The sequence below is a fragment of the Mus caroli genome, unplaced genomic scaffold (assembly GCF_978045245.1).
Source record: "Mus caroli unplaced genomic scaffold, Mus_caroli_1 scaffold_4, whole genome shotgun sequence".
NCBI lineage: Eukaryota > Metazoa > Chordata > Mammalia > Rodentia > Muridae > Mus > Mus caroli.
The window spans coordinates 90,523,458-90,540,967 of record NW_028227259.1 but is presented as its reverse complement, the minus strand read 5'-3'; the positions used below and the strand labels follow the sequence as shown (position 1 = coordinate 90,540,967).

At 37.7% G+C, this 17,510-nt stretch overlaps 1 protein-coding gene across 1 annotated transcript; it reads right to left on the bottom strand.

Annotated features, from left to right (window-relative positions):
• Positions 1–9,915: 9,915 nt before the first annotated feature.
• Positions 9,916–17,255, bottom strand: LOC110294884 (uncharacterized). Its single transcript, XM_085836363.1, is given in 3 exon segments — positions 9,916–11,197; positions 11,303–11,847; positions 17,202–17,255. Coding segments are annotated over 3 exon segments (1,881 nt in total).
• Between the last annotated feature and the right edge of the window lie 255 nt (positions 17,256–17,510).

Genomic DNA, 17,510 nt, shown 5'->3' with positions numbered 1-17,510 from the left:
TGTAGCAGGATCAGAGGCAAACAATGTTTTAGTTCTGCCAGTGGATGGGAAACGTTCAAGACTCTGAGTTATTTCTGAGTCGCTATCAAAGTGAGGAGTATCAGAGGGTTCAAACTCGTACTGGTAGTAGGTCACTGACACAGGAGATGAAATGCCGTTTTCCCTAGAAAGAGGCATCCTTATCCTTCTCTGTCTTATTTGGGAATTAGGTGCAAAGCTGGAAACAGCAGGCATATCCTGAATAATATCAGAGGAGGGTGAAGTATTGCTCTTTGGATTGTCTACTGTCCCTTTGGCATAAGCAAAACCAATTGAATTATGATCAGTGAACAAGCTGTGCTGCACATCATTATCAGATAGAGGGAAGTTTCTCAAGTCAGCTTGACGCATCACTAAGTGGTTTCTTTCTAAGGGAGATCCTGTAATCTTTGCTATCCCATCCGAAGGTGCAGGATATCTGTTTGAATCTTCTATAGGTGAATTTTCTTCTGTTTTTCTGGTGGATGAAGGATTACTTGCCGTTTGCTGGCATAAAGGTGGATTGGCGAGAAATTGTTGATTGCTCTGACTGTGTATTTCCTGACTTCCATTATACTAAAGGGAAAGAAGTGCAATTTTTTGTGTGTGATATTCCCCTTTTATATGCTTTACTGAAGAAAACCACATATCAATGCATAGCACCAATTCTATCAAATAAAACACTGATCTGAAAGTCTTTGGTTTTGTTTTTATTGACTTCTTATTAATTAAGTCCAAAGTATACAATATCACTATGAGAAGAAGCTGATGTCATAATTAAGTACCCTCCATGGTAAAGTCTCAGCAGCTAATTTCTTACAATGTAACAGGGTATGAGAACCTTTAAAACTGTGTATTGCATGCATGGTCTTCTACTGTCTTTAGTTCAACTTTATGATTAAATAATTAATTGTGGCATTAGGAATTAAATCCAAGACCTCACATATGCTAGGCAAGAGAGCTACCCCTTGATCATACCCTTAGTCCACTTTTGATTTTAATTTTTGAGATAGAATCTCACCAAGTTGCCTAGGATGGCTTTACATTCACTCTGTGCCCAGATAGATCTTGAAATTGCAATCTTTTAGTCTTAGCATCCCGAGTAGCTTTGGTTTAGGTATACCCTACCAGGCCTAGCTTATATAAGTGATTTTAAATTTTTCTAGATAAGTAATTTAAATAGAAATATGTATATTTATAATATTTTATATTTACAATATTTTTCTTAAGACAACTTATCATCTACGTTCATTTTTTCCTCATCAATGTTCAGTTTTTTAAAACTAATGATATATTAAATACTGAAAAAAAAAACTTACTGGAAAGAAAATCACAAAATTCAAGGTGATCACAGTCAGGATCAAGATCTTCATCTTGTCTTGCTAGTAATTCCCTGCAAGGAAGGTACAGAGTTTGTCTCTGTTAGTTACCCACTGAGTTTTTACATATAAATAGAAACTTAAAAATACCAGAAATATGTCAGAAGGTTATGGTGCACACCCTCAATCCCAACAGCAGGGAGAGGCAGGGGTATCTCTTGAGTTCAAGGCCAGCTTAGTTTACATAATGAGTTCTAGGACAACCAAGGCTACACACCTCAAGAAAACCAAAACCAATAACAACAAACAACAGCAAAAAACAAACAAATGACATACAACCACTACCACAAAAACAAAAACAAACAAACAAGCTCCAAACAGAAATAATTTTTTTTTTTTTTTTTTTTTTGAGACAGGGTTTCTCTGTATAGCCCTGGCTGTCCTGGGACTCACTTTGTAGACCAGGCTGGCCTCAAACTCAAAAATCTGCTTGCCTCTGCCTCCCAAGTGCTGAGATTAAAGGCGTGCGGCACCACCGCCCAGCTAGAAATAACTTATGTATTTTCTACTATTGCTGATGTTTAGGTAAGACACCTGTTTAACTAACAACATGGACAATACATAGTTGCTTTGGGTCCATTGTCCAAAATGATAACATGGAAAGAAAGTACTCTCAGTGCAGGCACAGCCTTTAATCCCAGCACTTGGACAGCAGAGGCAGAGGCAGGCAGATTTCTGAGTTTGAGGCCAGCCTGGTCTACAGAGTGAGTTCCAGGACAGCCAGGGCTACACCAAGAAATCCTGTCTTGAAAAACAAACAAACAAACACAAACATACAAAAAAAGTACTCTCAGCTAAGAGCAACACCCTTTTCATCAGTAGGAGACTTTTGTCTATTTCCGAATCTTTATAGAGAAAAGGAGCAGGGGAGTCAAGTCCAGCTGGCAAACATGCTTTCCCCCAGAATCCTTCAGCAAGGACCTCACATTATCTCACCTTTGTCTTCATGTTAATTTTCTCTCTTGGTTGTATTTTTATAGACCATTTAGATACAAATTAAGGAATCAACATTCAGTGTTAAAGTCGATACAAAGGGTAACTGGAAAAGGTGAGGTTTGAAGAAAGAATCCATCTAAAAGTTTGATTTACTCAGTAGTTACCTTATAAGGCCTCTTTCTTGTCCTCTCAGCTGCCTTCTGGCTTTAGCTTTTCATCAACTCACGAAAATGAATCTAGACAGGGAAAGTGTGAGTCTGAGGAAGCAACAGAGGCCTCTTGATCTTTATCACTGGGCAGCCAGGGTGGGTGGGGTGGAGAGTGGGATGGGATGTGGGAGCTGGGGTGGGTCTCATCTAAGAGATTTTTTTTTTAGCTAATTCCAAGACAAAAGAAAGGAGAGGGAGTGTCTTCTGTCTCTCAGTTGCATCTTTCCAACACAGAATGAAGCTTGTCTCTAAATTTAAAGAGGCAGTGCTCATATTTTAAACACTATGAAGTCTTTAAAATACCAACGTCCCGGCTTCTAGTGTCACTTTCCTCTTTAAAAATTGTTCTGTTCTCTGTTCTTGACAAGATTTAATACACCAAAGTGGCATTTTACGATGCTATAGTTTACTAGTTTACATGCTTTAATAGACTCTTGCCTTATAGACTGTTGTTTTGTTAAGGACAGAATTGTGATTGGCTCAATATCTGAAAAAATTATGTTTAAATACAGGAAAATAAAAAGTAAAAATGATTCTCTCCTAAAGTATGTAAATTTCATGCCAATCTCTTGGATATGTTTTATTCATTAAACTTGCCAATAGTTGCTATCCAATTTCCGAAACTGAAACTGAATTTTACATATAATGAAAAAATTACAACACTCCTATTGTGTTACTTGCTAGAGTTATTTATTGCTATGTCCTTTAAAACCTCCATTAGAACATGAATCTAAATACATATTCAATTTCAGATATTTTTCTTCAAGGAGTGGTACAAAAGTCTGACAAGATAAACCTTTAGTCTGAACTTTGCTGGGTGGCTATATTCTTTCCATTCTAGGCACTTTAAAATTTTTATATTTATAATTATACATTTGATTCATATATATTTTTGTATAATACATCTATGAAGTCCCATATTGATTATAATAGAAAGGTCTTTATCATTAGAAAAACAAATATATTTAAACTCCTTATCAATCTTTTGGGGAAGCTTTCTCAAGCTTTCCTATGTTCTGGCTCTCCTTAATAGTATTTTATTACACATTTGAACAAGTACCAAATCTCCACAGTTATGTTCAAGACTGGAATTTTCTTTTTAATCAAAGTATTGATGTTCAAAGGATCTGCAAACATTATAATTAACTTTAGATCAAAAGTCATGCGTCACGAGCAGTACAATTGTAATGTTATCACTTTTGGAGCTTAAAGGAACCATTTCCTTGACATCAGTATTGCTCTTCAAGGGAAATGAAGTAATTGTTTGGAAATCTAGGGTGCAGTAAACTGTACTTAGGAATGGAAAGCCGATTCAACTGGAGATTGTATGTACAGGTTTTTTATTTCAAGGAAGCCGATAACCACAGATGCGGAATCCCTGGCTGGCACTAATTCATCTTTTAAGATCTAAGATAACTAAGAGTTCTGCCTATTTGTTTTAAAAGTTGAATCTGGGTCAATGAAACCAAAAGGTTGCATATTAAGAAACTCCATCTTGAAATTCTTTCCGTTTCTCCCTCCTTTTTAGTAGTCTAAGAATTCTGAATCTATTGCCTCCCTTCATTGAGGTGAATGATTCATTTAGCTTTCCTTTCAGTTGATACTAATATGCAGTTTCCAGAATTTGCTTTTCCTAACGTTTGCGGAGGCTAAAGCAAACACATTTTCATACACCAAAAGGATCATGCTGAAGGAGGAGATGTAAATTGGGAAACAATATGATGGTGCTTTGTAACTCAAATTGATTTCCACAGGAAGATTGTTAAAGGTTATTAACACTCTCGTCTTGTTGGCAGTGCAAGTCTCATGCCTGTCGTTGGTCGGAAAGCATAGCTTTTCCAGAGGAGATAGGTTACTCTGGAAGCAAATAGCAATGACCACAGTTCAGAGACACGGACTCAGGCTCCTCAAAATACCATACTTCAGCAATGCAGTAGTTTCATGAGGTTTTTAATAGCTGTAGAACAAAAGAAATAAGCCAAGGCATTTTCAAATACACTGGTAGGAGCACCAATTAAGAAAGCTTTTGAAAAAAAGCTTTCTTGTTGTTGTTATTGTTGTTTTGTTTTGTTTTTGCCTGAGTTTACTTATGTTGTCCAAGGGATCGTTAGCTGTTAGTTTGGTTGAAGTTAGGCAGATATTGATGTTGTGTTTGGGCTTAGAAATGGGTAGAAACCATAGAATTTCAGTGCATCTCATATCTAATGATGTTTGAAGGCCTAATAACAGTCAGTCTTGCCTAATTGTCACAGATTCTATAGGAACATTAAAAGGGGAAATTTTCTCATTCAGAGAAGTGCATGGGGCTTGTGTGTGTGTGCTCTCTCCTGGTCCTACTCATGGCCCAAAGATGTGGATACTAGGGGAAAATGGAGAATCAGACATTGCCTCAATAAAACCTCAAAGATTGTATTTCTATGAAATGTTTTTATGCCTTTAATTATACCTTGAAAATTCTCCTCAACTCAGCTATTCCTACTTACCCAGATTACAAATCCAAGAACACTCCCAATAAGTGATTTCTCCTTTGTTAAAGCTATAAAGTTTATATTCTTTTGACTATTTAATTTATTCCTCAGATTTTACCCATCTTGCTCTAAGTTTCATTACTCCACTCTTAGAGCTGAAAAATAGGTGAATCTATTAATACTTAAATACATGAGGATGATGGAATGTAGACAAAATATGCTTCCTTTGCTCCCACAATAAACTGTCAGTTCTTTGAAAATGAGTATTACATTTTCTGTTTCTGTATTTTTCACCAGTACCTTCAGTAATAACTCAATAAACAGTTGTTAACAATTTGAAATGAAGCTTCCATAAAATATATGGCCCGTGTTAAAGATTATGTGAGGCTTACTGTCTGATTAGAACCTCCATGATTGTAAAGAGTTGCCTATGTTGCACATGCAAATGTATACATATATACAGATATATGCAGATTATTGCCCAGATTATCTTGGGAAATCTTTACTCTCTTCAATAGTCAGACAACATGGTGAGTATAGAGTCACAAAGATGGTAAGAGCAAGAGGATTAGGGGCTTTGTTAGAAGAGTTTGTCTCCTAGTAACGTCAGAAGCTACAGTCATAAAGTGTTACTCACATGCCTAACAAGCACGAACAAAGCAAGTAAGACACAAATGGATATGTCAAACTGGATGGAGAAAATCCTACAAGGCCTCAATCTTACACAAAGAACTGCAAGAAACTGAGGGAAGTTGGGAGTGAGAGAGATGGTCCTCCCCAAGGAAGAGTTGCTTGTCCAGTGCCAAATGATCAGCCCCATAAACATGCATGCAAGTAACATTACATGGACTGAGCAGGCATGAAATAACAATGAGTGAAAAATAAGACCATAAATTTGAAAGAAAGCAAAGAACCATTTAAAGGAGGGCTGCAGGAGGAAAGGGAAGAGAGAAATGCTATAATTAAATTGTAATCTCCAAAAATTTTAAAAACTCAGAATAGGACGATACTTGATGAAAAGAAATAAAACATTAAAAAAACAAAACAAAAGCAAAACAGTATTAATGTCAAAATAAAGTAATTAAAAGAGAAGTAATTTATGACAACAAGATGAGTACAAGATGATTTGAGAAAAGCTCTGAGAGTTGGAACAGTCATAGTTGAGTGGATACGTGATTAGAACTGACTCGTAAAATACATAGCACTTGAGAGAGATCCTTGTGGCTGTCTGCACAGGCATTTTCAGCTTATAAGTCAATTGGAAATAGAACTCTGGAAAGGAAGAACGAAGTGACACAAATCTATGTATAACTGTGGTGTTTATGTTTTGTTCAGGGCCATAACTGGAAGGAAGCATGGGGAATACTTCTGGAATGATTGCATGTTCTTTGACTCTTCCCCTGGAGGGGCAGCTGGTCTTACATGGCCTCCTCACTTTTCAAAACTGATAGGTTCCTATGGCCAAGGGCTACATGTGCATTTCAAAAATTCAGAGATAGTTTTCACAATATGCTTCTTTTGAAAATTTATGAGTGATTGCATAGTTTATTTCTAAATGTAGTGGAGGGTTGGGGGTGGAGCAGTGGACTCAGTTGACCTCCTCTCTTTGCATCAGTTAATGAAGAACTTCCCTTTCCTTATCTCTGTGTTGCACATGATAGAGAAGCTGATATTCCTCACACAGGAGGCAAGCCAGGAGCACAATATACTTCAAGTATTCAGTTACTAAAAGGATCACATTGTGCCCAGCTGAGAAATTGCTTTTGATGGCATGGCACCTTTCTTCCTGAAACATCTTTAGTAATAAGAAAGTACAATTGACAAGAAGAACAGCCGTCAGGCTCACCCAAGGATACTGGGAATGGGCTAGAGTCTTCCCCTACAAAGGACTGGGTTAGAAACACCAATTATCAAGAAAGGCAGTGATATTGAAAGAATGTTAGGAGGACCTTAATGGACAAGTTCAACATTCATCCTGGGCCTAGAAACTCAGAGAGAGCCAGGCAATGTGAGGTAGGGAAATGAGAGGTAGGGAGCTGAGCAGACCATGGCCCATACTTGCTGTTTCTGGGAACAAGTATAAGGTTCTTATTACTAGGGTCAAGTCTTACATCTCAAACTCTGAACTTCCAGAGTTGCTGAGTTCTAGGAATACCTATTTGATGGACTGACCTCTAAATCTTTGATGTTCTGACTTTGAACATGATGGAAGAAAAGACTGTTAACCATTTTTCTATCTATCTATCTATCTATCTATCTATCTATCTATCTATCTATCTATCTATCTAATTTCTTTCTAGAAAGTTTTAAATGATATATTATATACATATTTTTATATATTATATATAAGTATATATATGTATACATGTATATATATATATATATATATATATATATATATATATATATATACACATGCACATAACTTCTTAGAGGAAGTATTTTCAAGCCTCTTGCTTCACCAAACTGTCTTCTGTAATAAAATGAGGACCAGAGAGGAAGCCCATTGGCACCATGCAGTGTTAGGGTACCTCAGTTACCTGGATATCACCTGAGCAGGTGTCCTATGAAGCTGGAATGACTGTTTCTATATTTTCAGTGGGGATGGGAGAAAACTGCTGGGGAAAACTTCAAGAGAATTCTTACATGGTATAAGGGGTCCTCTGACCTTTTGACTTCCACTCCTGCATTATAGGGTGTACTTGTGTGTGTATACACACTCAGAGACAAGCAAAAATTTAATGTAAGAAAAAATACATTTTAAAATGATTTATTGAACAAAAGCTGAAGAAATAAAAGTGAATACATTTAGAAAGTGGGAGACTGAAAGTAGCATGATTTCTAGAATTATGTCATCATTCAGAGGGATGGCAGTAAGTTCTTGATCAATATTTGCAATTATTAGGGTGTGCAGCTGAATATAGAAAAATTTTAGGACGTAAAAATGATCAAATGAATTCAATGTACCATACCATAACCATAAATGTTTCAGAATTGCTCTTTTCTATTTCTACTATTTCCAGTTCTTATCCATTTTGTTCTGTGTAGCCCCGAAAGGCCCTCCACCTTCCTGGCTACTGTCAATTCTGTTAGAGTAGATCATATTTTCTCACATTATAGATTTAGAATATTGCATGTCACCTCTACTTCACTATATCAATGAATGGCCTTGTCCGTTATGATTGCTGTCTTGAATACCTTTATCCATATAGCACTAATATCTATAAAACCTTAAATAAAACTCACTATGGCATTGTTTTGAAATAGTCTATTTCTGCTACCTTAATGTTAATAGCTTTTTTATTTTTATCTTTTTAATGTTAGGGATTGAATCTAGATCCTCATGCCTACCTGGGAAATGTTCTACTACTGAGCCACATCTGTAGTTCCATCTTAGTCATTTTACAGTATAGATCTATAATGAATTATAATGTGTCTTGTTTCTTCAAATTTTTCTAGATTATATTTTTTCTGCTCAGATTTTCTTTATTAATAATGATATATTATCATCAATTTTTACAATAATTTTGGCCTAGTTCTTATTAAAGTTGGCTAGAATAACTACTTAAAAAATCTTTACTGTTATTTGCTCATGCTTGTGTTTAAACTTATATATCTGAAGTACCTCAGAAGACCCAGTGCCAGGGCTTCGTTTTAGTAGCTCATTAGATAACACCCATCTGTGCATTCACTGGGAATCTTATTGAAAAGTATAGGGCACGTACATGTGCTTGTGTGTGTGTGTGTGTGTATGTATGTATGTATGTATGTATGTATGTATTTATGTGTTCTTACATTTTGGGAGTGTGTGCATGTATGCATGTGTTTGTAGACATTAAACATTAAAGTTGACATTAGATGTCATCTTCATTGATTGCTGTTCACCATATATATTGAAGTGGGAGTCTTTCAGCTGAGCTCAGAGCTTGCCAATTTAGCTAGCCAGCATGCTAATTTCCTTAGTCCTTCCTTAGTCTTCAAAGTATAGTTTCTGAAATATAAATAGAGCTCAGTGATCATCCTTTTAAGAAGAAACTAAGTGATTATGGTTCTACAATCTTTTTAACCATCTCTGGGATCAGTTTACTTAAAACCTGAAAGGTAGCTTAAGTATTAAAATCTGTGTATTTTAGTCTTGGTTTTGCTACCACATATTCTACAAACACACACACACACACACACACACACACACACACACACATCTACACCCTATCCCCCTACACCTTTGTGTGTAAACTCAGAATAATGTATCTTTATCAAATGCAAAGTCAAATGTAAGTTATAACTAGAAGTGATACATGGTGTTCAAGGACACATAGAACATTCTGAATTTCTTTATCTATTTCCTTTACATGATATAATTTACACTCATCGAGATGTTTGAGAAGATTGTTTACATTGATGCAAGGTTAATACCACTTACAAATTTTTTGTCTGTAGTTGTAGTAGCAGTAGTGTCCTGTGCTGTTAGTAGCAGAGGTAGCTTAAGCTGAGGCTGTGTTTTTCATGACTAGAGTTTCAGTCTAGTCCATTGGAGCCATGATTTCCGCAGCTGAACAATCATTCCTGTAATTGAGTAATTGCAATTGTGGGAAATGATGGCACACTGGCTCTGGTAGTAATTGTGACATCTGAAACTGAAGATGTAGAGGTTGCAGGGGCAGTAGTGGCTGCTATGGGGATTGTGGTTGTTAATGAAGTAACCACAGATGTCGTGGCCAGTAGCTATACAGATGTGATGGTAGTTATAGTTGTGGTGCCTATTTCTAAGGTTGTAGAGTCAGCTGGAGAAGTTGGGGCCTCAGTGATGGAGCTGTGGTATCTCTTCAGAAATTTTATTTTCCTGTGGTTCATGGGGAAGCCTCCTGCTGTGGAGTTGTAGCTCCAGAAGCCTGAGTGTAATTTTTACCCAAATTCACATGTTGAGCAGTGAAGGAGGGAGCCACAGAGGTAGAAGAGGATGTATCCACAAGGACTGCATTGCTTGCAACATTTGAATTTCTGGGGGGAAGATATAGCCACAGTGGTAGCTGTATTTGTTCCAGAGATTGGGACGATAGCTTTCAGAAGTTTTGTAGTTATGGACCTAGCAGCTGAGGTGGTGACTATAGATGTGTAGTTTGTCTTTGAGATCATAGAATCACTTGGTAACAGCACTGAGAGGCATCATATGGCTACAGAAGTTGTGCCAGTTGTTGACTTAGTGGTTCCTACATGCACTTGGGTTGTAGTTTCATTGCTTGTGTTATTTGCTGTTTGAGTGACAGTTGTAGTTACTAATGTGGTAGTCACGTTTTTTGTAGTTGTGACAGTGATAGGTGCACTACTAGTAGAACGTGATGCAGATGTGATGCCTTGTGATGCATTCCTGGTAGAACCAACAGAAACAAAGGCAGATGTTGTGGGTATTTTTGTAGTGGCAGGAGCAAGAGATGTGGCCTTGCTGGTTGATGACAATGTGCTACCACTGGTGGTGGCCTCAATCCCTTGAGTAGTGAAATTTGTTTTAGATTTGTCTCCAGTAAGCACAGAGGTGGTGTTTGTAGTGGTGACACGAGGTGTGGTACTTATGCTTGTTGAAGTTTTAGAGGCAGCTTGAGTGGTAGAACCATCCATAGCTTGGGTGGTGGTCATATCTTCGGTGTTTGCTTCAGTTTCTGAGACCTCTGAGGTAGAAGCAGATATAGTGGTAGAGACAGAGGCCGAAGTTGTAGGACTAAAGGAAGTACCTGTATGTGTGGAATCTTCTGAAGGCTTTGTGGATGTAGTCTCTGTTGCTGAGGTAGTGGTTGATGGTACTAAGGTAGTAGTGCTAATCACCGGGGCTGTGGTTGAACTCTTAGTGGGAGCAGGTCCTGCACTGGTACTAGAAATCATTGAATTAGGTGAAGACAACAATATCTGAGCAGGTGTTGGTTGTCCCCTCATAGATGCATTGAAGATTTCCTCTGCTAAGGAAAGTAGATTCTTTGCTTCTTCAAAGGTTTCAAGTGTGCTTTTCTCGTTGAGTTTGGGGTGTCTGGTCTTGGATTTACCTAAGCTATTATTTATGACAAATGATGTTTGCTTTTTCAGAAGTGCCAGTTTAGATGTAATCTCCCTAAGCTCTTTCTTTACAGCCCTTGAAGCAGCTCTCTGCTGTTTCCTTTGCTGACGTCTTTCCTCTCTCTGCTCTCGTCTTTCCTCTCTCTGCTCTTTCCTTTGCTGTCGTCTTTCCTCTCTCTGCTCTTTCCTTTGCTGTCGTCTTTCCTCTCTCTGCTCTTTCCTTTGCTGTCGTTTTTCCTTTCTGGACTTAGGGGAGGCTTGCTTTCTCTTGGGTGATATTACAGATTTATCTTTTGTGAGCTTTATTTTAATAGCCTTCGTAGAACGTGCCAAATTTTCCGTTACCTTTTGTCTTTTCTTTTCTAGCTTAGATGGTTGTTTTCTGCATGGTTTAGACTGGGTCCTTTTCAAGGATTCTGAAGATCTCTTTCTGCGTTTAGGTATTTGAGTAGCTGATCTAATCTTAGGTTGTTTTACCAGTCTGTTAACCGGCCTGGACCGGTCAGATCTTCTCTTTCTACTTAATTTCCTAAATTGTGAAGATAAATGTTCAACTCCCTTTTTAACCTTTGAGCCAACATCAGAAAGTACAGTCTTTACACTCTGAGCATTGAAGGGTGATAACAATCTGTTGGTAGGTGAGGCAGAGTGATGAGACAAGGATGAAAGTTGTTTGTCAAGCTGTGTAGGTAAAAGTTTGCTTTGTGATGTCTTGGAAGTTAACTTTTGGATGGGTTGACTGTTGATTACCTTTTCTATTGTCTGCTGCCATGATTTCTGACTCTCACTGAGCTACAGGCAAAGAGAAAATATTATCAAATGAGATAATGGATAAATTTTGTATTTTCATTCTCCTTTCAGGAATTGAACTACTCTTTCATTTAGGAGGCAGTAGAGCCTTTTTTAAAACTATAGAATAGCCTAAAATATGTTACATATAGAGCATCATGATAATATAGAGCCTGCCAGTCTTTATGTACACTCCTTATAAAGTTCAATTAGCAGCTACCAGTAGCTCAGAAAATCTCTATGAAAACTTCCAAGCTCGACACATTCAAGTGGTTCCTAGAAATGAATGAAGTATTAAAATAATGGTCTCAGTTTGACAGTACCACATGTATTCTTCCCCATGTTGACACAGTACTAATCAGAGATTTCTCTGGGATACTAGTTTTCACATGGTGCAAAAGAACTGGAAGTGGTCACCCACTTCCCTATTGTTCCTTGACTCTTCTCATAAAGCTTGCTCCAGTCTCACCTTATAGAGAATATTGGGAGAAATGGCATTTCTAGACACCTTCAGTTAGGTTGAAACAGAAGCAAGGTAGAACTCATAGCAGCCAGCACTGTGAGGACCTGGCAAAGTGCTGAGGAAATGTGTATTGTTGACATGGACAAAATAATGTCAAGGACCCTGATACTTCTTATGCATGGACTTGGCAAAACCTGGTCCAGAAACTATTATCCACAGCTTGCTTCTCACGAATGTTTACAGGTTAAGATTGTTCTTCTATAGTTGCTCACAGAGTCCAACTAGCCCTTCCTCTTAGTACAGTGCATAATAAAATTGCTGAGTTCCTGGCTTGTGCATTCTATGAGAATGAGCATAGTCCACCCAACCCCAGCTTTTCTGTATGCTCTTTGTTGTTGTTGTTGTTGTTTCTGCAGCGTTTCCCATTTCTTCATTCCTATATTGTCTTATTCAGATTTCTAGGACCAATCCATGCAGTACGTAGTATAGGACACTGTTAGTACAATGTTTTCTCTCCAGCTTAGTGTCTGAGTAGATGCCACCCAAAAACCCACACTACCTGAAATTCCTGCCAAGCTAAGCTGTCTGTTCTCAGAAACATGATGGGATTTTCAATGTGACTTGAGTCCATAAACATTTCCTCTCTATTATCAATATTTAAAGCTCCCCTCTTGCCTTCAACCTAGGCCATACAGAGAAGTTCCTGCCTTTATAAATTTTACAGAAAGGAAGAAATCTGTTTAACTAAGGAAGTTAAATGCATATAAGCTCTTTATACCTCTACCCTAATAATACAGATGCCTGCATCCATACACTAGAAAGGAGCCTGAACATTCCTGCTTGGGAAGCAGGTAGGGTGACTCTAAATCTTTACTTCTCATTCATTTCCTTCAAATCGTACTCCCCAGTCTCACCCCCAGCTCTACAGCAGACTACCTGCTGCAGCCTCATCTTCTCTGCACTACCTTCAGCCTATCACACAGATCTTACTTTTAAAACTTCCTTCTCCCTACTCACTGCTTTATCTCAGCTTCCAAGTTCAGCAGACATTCCCTGCACCTCATTCTAGCCAGGGAAAGAAGTAGTGAAATGGCAGGTTTTTATCTCTAATTTTTCTCTCCTCCAAATTTACTCCCTTAATGTTATCTCTAGCTCTGTAGAAGATCATCTGCTGTGGACTCCCCTTCCTCGATGCCCTCATCTCTAGTGGATGACACAGATCTCCTCCAACTTTCCTCCTTATTCATACTGTTATTCCAGACCCCAAATCCAACAGATATTTCCTAGGAACCTTCAAGCTAAACCTGTCAGAGAAGCAAGTAGGTCAGTGAAGCTGGTAAGCTGAATAATAAAAAGGGCTGCTGGAGGTATCTCTATTCCTGACCTTAGATTGTACTACAGAGCTATAGTAATAGAAACAGCATGGCATTCACACAAAAATAGACATGTTGACCAATGAAATCAAATCAAAGACCCAGATATAAATCCACATACTATTGTCACTTGATTTTTGCTAAAGAAGTCAGAAATACACACTGAAAAAAAGATATCATCCTTAACAAATGGTGCTAGTCTAATTGGATGGCTGTATGTACAAGAATATAAATAGATCCATACTTATCACCCTTCATAAAGTTCAACTCTAAATAAATTAATGATCTCAACACAAAACCAGGTAAACTGAACCTGATAGAAAATAAAGTGAGAAATGGCCTTGAATGTGTTGGCATAGAAAAATAGTTTCTGAACAAAATGTAGTTAGCACTGGCACTGAAGACCAACGATTAGTAAATGAGATCTCATGAAAGTGAAAAGCTACTTTGCAGCCAAGGACACTATCATTAGGACAAAGCAGTAACATACAGAAAGGGAAAAGGTTTTGCCAACTACACATCCTATAGAGGCTAATATCCAAAACATATAAAGAACTAAAAAACAAAAACAAAACCTAGATATCAAGAAAATTTGATTTAAAAAATGAGGCACAGATCTAAACATAGAATTCTCAAAAGAGGAAACTCGAATTACTGAGAAATGAGAAACTCGAGAAACTCGAATTACTCAAAGAAATGTTCAGCATCCTTAGCCTTCAGAGAAATACAAATCAAATGACTTTGAGCTTTCATCTTATTCTCATAAGAGTGTCTAAGATCAATAAAACAAATGACAGCTCAAGCCAATGAGGATGTGGAATAAAGGGACCACTCTCCCATTGCTGGACTGCAAACTTGCACAGCCACTATGGAAATCATTGTTCCCCAGGAGTCCCTCAGGAAGATGTGAATGGATCTACTTCAACATCAAGCTGTACCACTGCTGGGCTTATACCTAAAGGAAACTTCATCCTTCCACTGATATCATGTCCTTTGCCACTCTATTCATAATAGCCAGAATTTGAAAACAACCTAGATGTCCCTCGACAGAAGAAGGGTTCTGTAAAGAACCTGTCATATATTTATTTATCCATTGGGATTATTACTTAACTCTTTACAAAATGAAATCATGAAGTTTTAACATAAACAGATGGAGCCAGACAAAAATCATCCTGAGTGAAATATCCCAGCCCCAAGAAGACAAATATGCTAACAGGCAACCCTGGCTGTGTTGTAGTTTTCTCTCCACAAACTCTTGTAAAGCCTCATCTACACAGCACATTGAACATGGCAAAGCTCAGCTTCTGCCTACATAGAGCCTTTGCTGCTATGTTTTTATCATCTTTGTTACAGAGAGGTATTCTGCATGCTAGCAAAAATAGAAACGTAAACACCAACCCAGATACAAATCTTTTGATTTACAATAGTGTCCTGTATGCAAGATATGTGAACGAAATGGTGGCATGAAGCTTGTGAGAGTAACTAACCAATAGTTAATTTGAATTAAGGCTTACTCCATGAGGTTGAGCCCACGCCCAAGGCTAATTAGATGATCAAGAATCTAAGACTGGGACCAGGGAAAAACCAAAACAGTACTGTTCTTCTAAAGAACATAGCAATAAAATGACTCCTAAGGTCTTCTGCTCTGCTCATAAATCAGTGTCTTGCTCTGCGATTATAAGAGAAGCTTCCTCATGCAGCAGATGTGAACAAATACAGAAATACACCCTCATACATTATAAAGAGAGTCAGAAACTTTGGAACCCTCAGCCTTAAATAAGCTGTCTCTATGTAATCCCTTTTCTCAGGGCTCAGGGAATCCTGCAGAAGAGGAGGTGAAAAAAGTGTAAGAGACAGAGGATGGAAAAAAACAAGGAAACCAAGCCTTCTAGACAGAATAAAATTGACGTACATAGATTCACAGAGACTGATGCAGCATGTACAGGGCCTTCATGGGTCTGCATCAGGTTGGCTCCTAGAGCTGAAAGTTTACACCATGCCCTTTCCTCTAACCTATAGGCCCTCTCTAGTTTAAACTAAAACTACTTGCAAAAAAAAATAATTAATATTTTCTAAGGAATCCTCATTGGGAAAACAAACTACTCCTCTTAGGGGTAGATTGCATGGTCAGGAGTAGATGGCCAATAATGAAAGAACTCAGTGTCATATTACAGGTCCTTTGCATGTATATATTATGGCTTCCAGTTTAGTGTTCTTATGAGCTTTCTGAGTGTGTGTGTGTTTCTGCAACTATATTTGCTTCTTGTGTGCTTTTCCCTAGGTTCTTTTGCTTCTGTTTGCTCTGTACTATTCTGATGTGTTATTATCCCTTAGATGTCTGAAGTCTAACAAGAGCTAGAGAAGAGTTGAGTTAGGATGAGAGCCAAGGTGAAAAGGAACTGAAGGAGAAGAGGGAAGGAAAACCTTATTCAAGATATAGTATGTGAGGAAGATTATGTTCAATAAAAGAAAAACAAAACAAAACAAAAATCAAGACCCAAACACCCAAGTTCTCCTTTCAGTATCAACTTTCTCTGGGGGGTAGGGACTGCTGCAGAAAGAATTTTGTAATAAACTACAGTTGAGTAAAACTGACAACATGTAAAGGCTAATTATAGTTCTAAAAATATTTCCAAACAGAAACGTAAGGAACAAACAAGTATTTTGCAATTAAACCAGGAAAACAGAAAGACTTCTTCCAGCCCCAAGAAAGAACAGGTAAGCAGAAAGGCATAAAGTTGAAAGCACGGTTTCACCTAGCGCATCAAGTTCAAAATCTACTTGTACAAGTCGTGTTTCAGATGAGGTGAAAGTGTGAGCTTATATTTCTCTTAGACATCATGGTTTCTCCCTTTGCCTAGGGTCAATTGCAGACATTCGTTGAAGGGCCTATCTCTCTTGTCTTAAATTGCCTTTGTCTTAAACGGGGAAATACTGTGTAGCTTTTGATTCTAAGGATTCAAATAACAGAAGAAAATTTTCTTCACTTGGAGGTGCTGGGTGGGCATGGGCACTAAGGAGCAGGGCCTGGCCACTGAAAAGAGGGCTGTGGACACTAAGGAGCCTTGGTACTTTCTTCATAAAGTTAGTTCCATATCTTCTATATTTATTCAGAGTTTTTTTCTCATTCCTTATTCTCCTCACAGAATAGCAGGCTTTTCCATCCTTATTAACTCCTTTATTTTCTTTCTATCTCTCCCTTTATTTGGATCTCTTTCCAAATTCTAGTTGATCATTTATTTATTTATTCAGGAATTCTGTGACAGGATCACACTCAATGCCTAGGCTATCCTTGAACTTGCAATTCTTCTGGTGCCTGGGATTCACCTGCTGTAGGTGTCAAATAGACTTATTCCCATGAACATTGGAAGAAAAATCTGTTCATGTTCCTTTTTATCATTTGTTAATCTATCCTGGCTTCGAAAGACAATATCATCATCTTGCCTTTAACCCAATCCTAATTTTACATAGCCTTTATTTTTAGGCATTTATTATGTTTTTTCAAGAGTCTATGTACTTACCTGGAAGCAAATGGCAAAGGCCAAAATGAATCCTTGTAGGATCAAAGCCTTCATCCTGTCTTTTTAACTCCTTAATGAACAAAATCAGAAAAGTATCTGTTAGCTTCTTAACAATGCTATGATGACTAACCCAACCCCTAGTGATCTAAAAAAAAAGGACTGTTTAAGGACAAAGTATTGTTTTTTTCTCCCTGAGTTGAATTATAGATACAGTTGTAAAATATTAAACACACATGTGTTTCTTTTATTGAAATAATTTTATCACACAATATATTTTCATTATTTTTTTCCTTCCTCAATTCTTCCTAG